Source organism: Phalaenopsis equestris, unplaced genomic scaffold (assembly GCF_001263595.1).
Source record: "Phalaenopsis equestris unplaced genomic scaffold, ASM126359v1 Scaffold000036, whole genome shotgun sequence".
Lineage (NCBI taxonomy): Eukaryota > Viridiplantae > Streptophyta > Magnoliopsida > Asparagales > Orchidaceae > Phalaenopsis > Phalaenopsis equestris.
The window spans coordinates 2,934,983-2,944,126 of NW_018164478.1; the positions used below are offsets into that span (position 1 = coordinate 2,934,983).

The following is a 9,144-nucleotide window of genomic DNA, read 5'->3' on the forward strand; positions in this document are numbered from 1 at the left end:
TTCTCATAGAATAATCAAATATTCAAAATAATATTATAAAAACTTTATATAAATAACTGCATGATTTATGGCTGCAAAACAATAAGCAACTTTGTTTTTTAAATTCCAGTGTTCGGCAATCAAGTTGATTTGTAATATTATATATTAGTTACTATTATTTTTGTTTTTGTAATATTCAAGATTATATTTATAAATATCAATATTACTAATATTTGTTGTTTATGTTTTTAAAAAATACAAGCGAAAAGAGAAAGAAAAAGCGCAGGTTTCACTGATTAAAATGTGACAAATGTGTTATGTTTTTAGTTGAGAAATTTTGACAGACTGATAAAAGTTTATTGACTATCAAAATTAAACTTGCCTTTAATTGAATAAAACTTTTTTAAGAAATTTGCCGTCCCTCGAAGAAGATTTCTTTAAAGAGCCGCCACGACTCCCAGGCCATATTTCGTGGAAAGAGCGGAGAGTCAATTCACAGCATTGCGATGACCGTAGACCACGTGGAATATCTATGGTAGATGTGGATTACTGCCATCTACCAAGTTCTCTTTGCTCTTCGGCTCTACCGATCCACGAGTATATAAATGAGTTATCAGTCATCATGAAAAACCAGGCCAAGTGCGAGCTACTTCTTCGTCTACACCCTATCAGTTGAGTCGCATCAACTATAAGGTTTCACTTGTCCCTTCCCCCTTCTTCTAACCGAAATAACCAAAGCTTTGACCATGCCAAGCTTTCCGTCCGTCAAGAAGGCACCAACAGCAGAGGGCTTTGCCTCCATCTTGGCCATCGGTAGGGCAAATCCAGAAAATTTCATTGAACAGAGCGCCTACCCAGACTTCTTTTTCCGAGTGACCAATAGCGAGCACTTGGTCGACCTCAAAAAGAAATTCCAACGCATTTGTAAGTTATCTCAATTACCTAAAGTCTGTTTTAATATAATCGATCTCCTTTAATCGCATTCATCATAATATAAACAGGCTAGATTTCATAAATTAATAATAATCATCAGGTGACAAGACGGCAATCAGAAAGCGCCATTTTGTCTGGAACGAGGAGTTTCTCACTGCAAACCCATGCTTCAGCACATTTATGGACAAATCTTTAAACGTAAGGCAAGAGGTTGCTATACGGGAGATACCAAAGCTGGGCGCGAAGGCGGCCACCAAGGCTATTGAGGACTGGGGGCAGCCTAAATCGCGTATAACTCACCTAATCTTCTGCACCACGAGCGGCATGGACTTACCAGGTGCTGATTACCAGCTCACCCAAATCCTTGGCCTCAACCCAAATGTTGAGCGTGTCATGCTCTATCAGCAGGGTTGTTTTGCTGGCGGAACCACGCTTCGCCTTGCCAAGTGTCTTGCTGAGAGCCGCAAAGGCGCGCGAGTTCTAGTGGTTTGCGCAGAGACCACCACCGTGTTATTTCGCGCACCTTCTGAGGAGCATCAGGATGACCTTGTGACCCAGGCTTTATTTGCCGATGGTGCCTCCGCAGTTATTGCAGTTATAGTGGGCGCCGATCCAGATGAGGCGGCTGATGAACGGGCTAGTTTCGTCATAGTTTCTGCATCTCAAGTTTTGCTGCCTGACTCAGCGGGTGCTATTGGAGGCCATGTAAGTGAGGGAGGCCTGCTTGCCACGCTCCATAGGGATGTTCCGCAAATTGTTTCTAAGAATGTTGGCAAGTGCTTGGAAGAGGCTTTCACCCCATTTGGCATTTCGGACTGGAACTCAATCTTCTGGGTGCCGCATCCTGGCGGCCGAGCTATTCTAGACCAGGTAGAGGAGAGGGTGGGGTTGAAGCCGGAGAAATTGTCGGTTTCGAGGCATGTGCTTGCAGAGTACGGTAATATGTCGAGCGTCTGCGTGCACTTTGCTCTTGATGAGATGCGCAAAAGGTCTGCAAAAGAAGGCAAGGCTACCACAGGGGAGGGCCTTGAGTGGGGTGTATTGTTTGGGTTCGGGCCAGGCCTCACAGTCGAAACTGTCGTTCTCCAAAGTGTCCCTATTTAATACTAAACCTTCAGTGTCATTGTTGTGTATGTTTGTTGTTTTGGGCATGTAATACGTATAAGGCTGGCAGCCATTCTTTATTTTTCCTTTTCATTGGTTCAAGGGGAAGATTTGTTAAAGTTGAACTTTTTCTAAGAAAATAAAAAAGTATTATTAGCCTGAATTGGAGTTCGGTATAATGTAAAGACTGATGCAACATAAATTTATTAGAGGACTGTTTTTTGAATACATGATCATGGCTTATACACACCCATATATATATACTAAAGGAGAAACATGCCCAACAGGCATATTACCCAAATTGTCATTAAGGGGCTGTTTGGTTGGAAAGATTTTTGGTGTTCTTTAAATCATTTATAGGAATTTGAGGAAATTATAAGTTTAGAAAGAAAAGTACAAGTACAATGTAAAGTTTCAATGAATTAAAGTGTGAAAGTTCACTCTTTAATTCATTTTGGTTGAATTTAGAATTCGGTCGATTTTATCAAATTTGAATTACACTACAAAATGCTATCGGCAAACTGTTGTCCGTCGCCACCACCCACCGGCTGTCACCAGCCCACCACTCCCTGCAGCCCGCCGCAAGCCATCTGCCGCCCCCCACTCACCCCTTCCCCAAATATATTATTACATTATTTTCAATTTACTTCATGCAAAAGAAAAAATATAAAGTTGTGTGTTTATTTTACAGTAAGCCAAGCAACTACATTGTAATAACAATACTCTGCAAGTTTTTTTATAAGGTACTCATTTTTAGCAAACCAAACAGCCCCTAAGATAATTAATAACATATGTTACACCTATAACAGAGCAGAAACAATACCATGGTTATTACGCCTTTCAAGAAGAGGGTTCTTAGAGAGAACATGCATTATTCTTTTGAGATATTAAAACACGATTTCGGCAATTCATTTGTAAAGAGATCGACAAAGTGACCTTGAGTATGTAAATGACGGATCTAGGTTTCACCAAAGTTAATTTGAACTTCAATAAAATGTTAGTTAACTTCAATCTGTTTAGTACGAACATGAAACACTTGATTATTTGTCATCATCGTAGCCGAGATATCCACAATAAAGCTTTGTGGGCTGATGTTTTAGCATTCCAAATTCAACCAGAAGCCGATGTAACCCTGCGCACTCTGTTGTAGCACTAGCTAACAATTGATGCTCGGTTTCGATGGAAGAGAGAGCAACAATATGCAGCTTCTTCATTTTACAAATGATCAGAGTATCTCCCAAAAAAGCACAAATGTCGGTCGTATAATAAGGTCACTGATCTCGACTTTTTATATAGATGTAAAATGTGATGTATGCAATTATATGATTAATTTCCTTAATAGTTATTCTTAATTTGCAACAAAGTCAAAAACTTGATCCAAAGCAAAAGCTATGTAAGTTTTCCACTATGAAACAAATAAGAATGCAATTGTAATATTTAAATATGAGATACTACGTAAGTATACGTATTGTTATCAAGTAATGTGGGACTTTTTGATTAAGCCCCGCATATCGAACCCATAGAGAAATTAGCAATATGAACTTTATAAAACTAGAAAGTTTAGAAATTTTAGATGACAAACATCTACTTAGCACAATATTCTTACTTAAACTTAAGATGCTAAAATAGAAATGCAAATTTGATTCTTTTTATAATTTTGGATATATGAAAATAAAGTAAGTAACTAATTAACTTAACTAAATACTTGCAAGATGAAGGCATTTTAAGTAAAATATCTTTTTCTTTATCATGAATCAGTAATAAGTAGAGAAATTATGTTGTGAAAGTATTCTAAATGTGTTGTGTCAAATATGAACAATAATATTCTTTACCCTTACTAGAGTTGCTATAAAGAACATTGGTTAATCTATAGTTTGAATAGTCTTGAAGATCGGTTAGGTAGGGAAGATATAAGCTCTCACTCTAGAGTTCCCTCTTCTCCCTCCACCTGGGGGCTAACATCTCGTATCAAAACCTAAAACTATAAATCAAATTGCGGGCTTTTGTTGGTCACTCTAAAGTCATCTAATTCTACATCCTTGAAAGTTTATTTCCCTATTTATTTGCACTCGACCCAATGAACTACATTCTCATCCATAAAATCAATATGTGATTCTAAACCATTTGTTGACTGACACAATACCAATTCATATCTTACATGCCTCACAACATGTATTAACATCTTAATTGGCTAAATCAATAAGTAAATAAAGTCCAAGGTTTTAAATCATCACAACTTCTTCCAACATTGAAGTCTAATACTTCACATAACTTACTTTCAACAATTAATCACTTTTCATTTTAAGAAAAAAGATAAAGAAAACAAGTTAGAATCTATAGAGAAAAAACAACTACACATGAGTTTAAAAGTATAAATCATGCACACAAACAAGAAATCTAAATTAAAACCAAGTGTAGTCACAAAGATAAACACTTTAATCCTCTCCACCAAATGTCTTGAAGTTCCTTTTAATTCTCTTCCTTCACTCACAATACAAATTAAACACTCAAAATAAAATAAAAAGAAAGTGGACGGCGTTGACAGTGACTTGGATGGATGATGGCTGTAAATTTTATGGGTGGCTGGCCTCTTGTCGCGATAATCCAAGTCTTCTTCTAATAAAAATCCAAAAGGTGCCTTGGTGTACCTTCAAAATGTGTCTCCATTCAACTAATATTCTAGAAGTTGCCTCCTTAAAAGTCAATTGTTTGAATTTTTGTGTCCATGAGATATTTCTCACGTTTTTACCAAGGGTTGCTTCAAACACCTCTTCAAAAATTTGTCTAAATTAAATGAATCATCAAATAACTGCTTCTAGTGCTTAAGCGCGGTGAACCTGGCGTTTAGGCGTCAGACCTGGGCGCTTAGGCATCAGACATGGGTGCTTAGGCTTCTCAGTTCATTTTTGCACATTTCTTCATTTTCGCTCTAAATTTGAACTTTTTTCACATCTTTTAACATTTTTCATCCATTTGATTGTAACTAAAAGAAAAACACACAAATATCTTTCATTAAAATGTAATATCTCAAAAATAGACATAAAAATATATATAAAAACACTATATATTTTAGGTGTATCAGCCATTATAAGTCTGAAGTCCATAGTCAATTGTTTTTTGAAGATATCTAAGCAACCTCTTAAGGTGTTGAAAGGGATGCGTAGTGTGGGTATGCATGTGCTATACTCGGTCGAGTGATAGTTAAATATTGCAAAGTTTCGGTAAGGTGACAAAATTTAGTGATGAAATTTAGTCGGTTTATGAAAAGGTTTAGGTGCATTATGACATGTCGAGTTTGCTAGGTAAATGAGTGGTTATGAGTTTCCAGTCCATCATTTCGGTAGTTTGCAAATTTTGAGCGAAGTAATGTTGTTGGGTGAGAAACAAGAACTTTGATTTCTGAATTACGTCAATTCCTAGGGATTTATATTACCAAGATGTTTGAGCTGAAAATTAGTACTTAATTGGGCATTTAGAGCATTAATAACAGTGATATTCGTACTCGTAATAAAAAAACCATTCACATAAAGTAGAACAAATATGTGTTGATATGATTGGTAAAATATCAAGAGAGATTGATCGACATTACTAATACTAAAGATTTGGTCCATGAAAAAGGAAGAGATGGTAGTCAACCATTAACGAGAAGATTGCTTCAAAACATATGAAGCTTTTTGAAGTAAGAACTCGTGTTTAGGAACCTCTGATTGATAAAACTCAAATGTTGTTGCATATACACAGTTTCTTATAAAGTACCATGTAGGAAAGCATTGGAAATGTCCAATTAAAGTATTTGCTAGTTTTTAATGAAGGCAATTGTGTGAAAAATATGAAGAGTAATTATCTTGGCAACCAGATTAAATGTCTCGCAGTAGTTAATACCATGCGTTCTTGTTTGTAGCCTTGAGCAACAAGACGAGTTTTGTACCGAGTGATAGTCTTATCAAAATGGAACTTAGTACAGAATATCCAACTACATCCAAGAATAGGCTAATTAGGTGGTGGCGGAGCAAGAACCCAAATCCCTCGATTTTGAAGAGCAAGGAATTCTTGGATTGGTTTAAGTTTAAAAAGTTCTATCCATTTGACGAGTAGAGATGATGTAACATATTCAATTTTTGGATTGGTTTAAGTTTACTCGACTTAGCATAAGTGATCATGAGGTGGTCATTAGAAGAAGCACTGGGTATGAGTTGTTAAGAGGACTGAGGTGAAGAATCCAATACAATATAAAATGATCAGCTAGCCAATCTAATGGGAGTTTAGGAGGTTGGTCAGGTATAGAAGCCTGAGCATGTTGAGTGACAAAAGAGCTTTAAATAAATGATATTTAAATATAAATAAAAGCAAGAAAACTTAATTTTAAACATTTATTTTTTCCTTCTTTTACCAAATGTCATTTGCTTTTGTGAGTGTTTGTTTTTAGTTTCCATTAGTTTTCATCATATGTTTTGTCATCATGACATAATATATAAGGATGCTCTCATTACAACTTTTCTCCTTACGCAATGTGTATATATATAGACCATTTCAACTCATTACATACAAATATTTTATGTTTGTATAACTAACATTGATCTTTTATTTATATTGTAATATTATTAGTAATTACAGCTATCTCTCTCTCCCTCTCCCTCTCCCTCTCCCTCTCCCTCTCGCTCTTCCTCTTATCCCAATTTTATGTTAACTACAAGTAATACAAATAAAACAAATGCTGCTGAAAAATATCTCATAAGGCATTCTGATTAAATGTTCTCATTCTAATTTCTGATGGCTTCAGTTCGAAGTCGACGTTCTTTTACTATAAACCCACACTGGGCCCATATAAAATTCCATAGCGGCTGGGCTGGGCTTAAAATAGGAGCCCGCATCAATCTTTGGATGCAGTCTTTGAGCAAATGTTTTTGGCTTGTTTCTTTTAGGCTACTGTGTAATAAATGGAAGGCACAGAAACTAATCTCTCTCCCTTTCCAATCTTTAATTGACTAATAACAATTAAATTAATCAATTAAGGCTACAATAACTTCTTCCAAAGCAACTGAATGTCAATTTGATGGTGACTCATTCTTCTATTTTTATAATCATATAACTTACACTTTTTATTGTATTACTTCTTATGTACAGCAATGACATACACAATTAAATTAAAAATGTTTTGGTTTTCCAGGATGGCAACCTCAGCATATAAAACATCACTGGAGGACTTATACCCATACTATTCAATTCTTATGTATTTACATATCTAACAAAAATTTTAATTTTTATTGGCATACCACTCTACTGATATATATATATATATAATATATATATATATATAATTAAGGTGCTAGATATGTAAATATATACGAAATGGGGAAAATATATTACATTAGGAGTCTTAATGTAAAACTTAATCATGATTTCAATCACAATACACCACGTGTACAGTCCGGCTCAGCTATGCATTAAACTATTTAGTTTTTTTTTTTTTTTAGTGGGGCGGGACCATACGGGCTACATATTATGATTGGAGTCATGATGTTGTTTTGTATCAGGATTTCTAATGTATATCTTTTATTAGGATTGCTGATGTTTATCTTTTATGAAATAGGTGGTATGTATGTAAATATTGTTGTTGGTGCGAGATCTAAATATATCAATTGATGTGGTATATATATAAAACGAAACAGGAGAACGATCGACGAAGTGAAAAATAGAACGAGAAAAATCACAGCAGAAAAGAACAGACAGATTTACGTGGTTCGGCAAATTGCCTACGTCCAAGAAGTTGCAGAGGATTTTACTACTTGAGAAATTTATACCAGTCAATCACCTCGACTTACAAGAGGAATCTCTCACTCTTTGTTGCTCTCTCTCTTCTTCTCTCTCTGTTCTTCTCTCTCTACACTGAGATACACCGAAGAAGAAACACATACAAGAGAAATAAACCTAATTTCTCTTCTGTCACAAGTCACCATGAAGAAGCCTAAGGAGAACAATTTTCTTCTTTTTTCTTCTTTCTTCTGCCACAAGGAACTATCTCTTGCACTTCTTCTCTTCCACTGCCCCGTGGAAGCCCGAAGAACTCTTCCTCTGCCTCGAGGAAGCCTGAAGAAGAACACCGTGACTTCACCGCTCTTTTTATCACAAAGAGAAGGGAGCGAATGGATGCTTCGCTTCACGAAATAGAGAAGGCGGGAACGGTTCGCGACAGCAGGGAGATGCGACTCTTCGCGATCGAGAGCGGGATCAGGCGTCGATTCGTGAAAAAACGAAAGGAGAGGGGTAGAGGGAGATGGGAACGGGAGCGCCGTTTCGAGAGGATGCGGGAGAGGGAGTTTGCTAGAGATCGCGATTCGCTATCGGGGAAACGGTCTCCATGGCCTAACAATGTCCTACTTGGAGACCGATACACAAGCTACAACATCTCCTTCCTCGAACTAAATCTCCACTGGCGGTGTCACCCTTTTCTTCAACTGATTCCTTTACCTTGAATCCTCCATTGAATCCTCTAACTTGAATCCTCCACCTCTGCAACTCAAAGCCTTTGTTTTCACTCCAGAAGACCAACTGAAGTTGTACACAACTTCAGTTTCTGAAGAGTAATACCCTCAGTCAACATATCAGCAGGCTCCACATAGCTTTGCACCACCAAGATATTTCTTGGGTCACTCTCTCTTCTTACAACTCCCACTGCATGAGCAACAACCTGCCTCTGCTGAAAGACTTTTTTAACAAGTCTAGCCTTATATCTCTTACTGACATCACGCTCAGTCTTCACCTGGTACACCCACTTGTTGTGCAATGCCTTCTTCCCTGGTGGAAACTCTGTCAGCTCCCACTTGCTCGAACTTTCATCTTGCAAGATTTCTTCATAGTTATGTGGTTCTTCAACATCTATCTGTGGAACAATAAGAATGGGGGCCCCGGACCCACTTTCCTCTTCACTTCCATCACTGCGCTACACTGTGGCCTCTGGTAGATTTCCTACCACATTCAAAGCCTCTGAATCCAATATCAAGTCTTCAACAGAACTATGAACTGTCAACAATAGTGCATCCTATGATTCTTTAGATATCACATTTGCGTTATCATTCTCCATCTTCTTAGGATTCCTATAGTTCTTCTATAGTTCTTCTTTATGTGGCC

The 9,144-nt window shown here is 37.0% G+C and overlaps 1 protein-coding gene across 1 annotated transcript; it reads left to right on the forward strand.

Annotated features, from left to right (window-relative positions):
- The first annotated feature begins 465 nt into the window (after window positions 1-465).
- Window positions 466-2,213, forward strand: LOC110018892 (bibenzyl synthase-like). Its single transcript, XM_020716366.1, has 2 exons — window positions 466-903; window positions 1,013-2,213. Exons 1-2 carry the CDS (start codon window positions 726-728, stop codon window positions 2,014-2,016), a joined length of 1,182 nt encoding a protein of 393 aa, XP_020572025.1. The 5' UTR covers window positions 466-725; the 3' UTR covers window positions 2,017-2,213.
- Window positions 2,214-9,144: the final 6,931 nt, after the last annotated feature.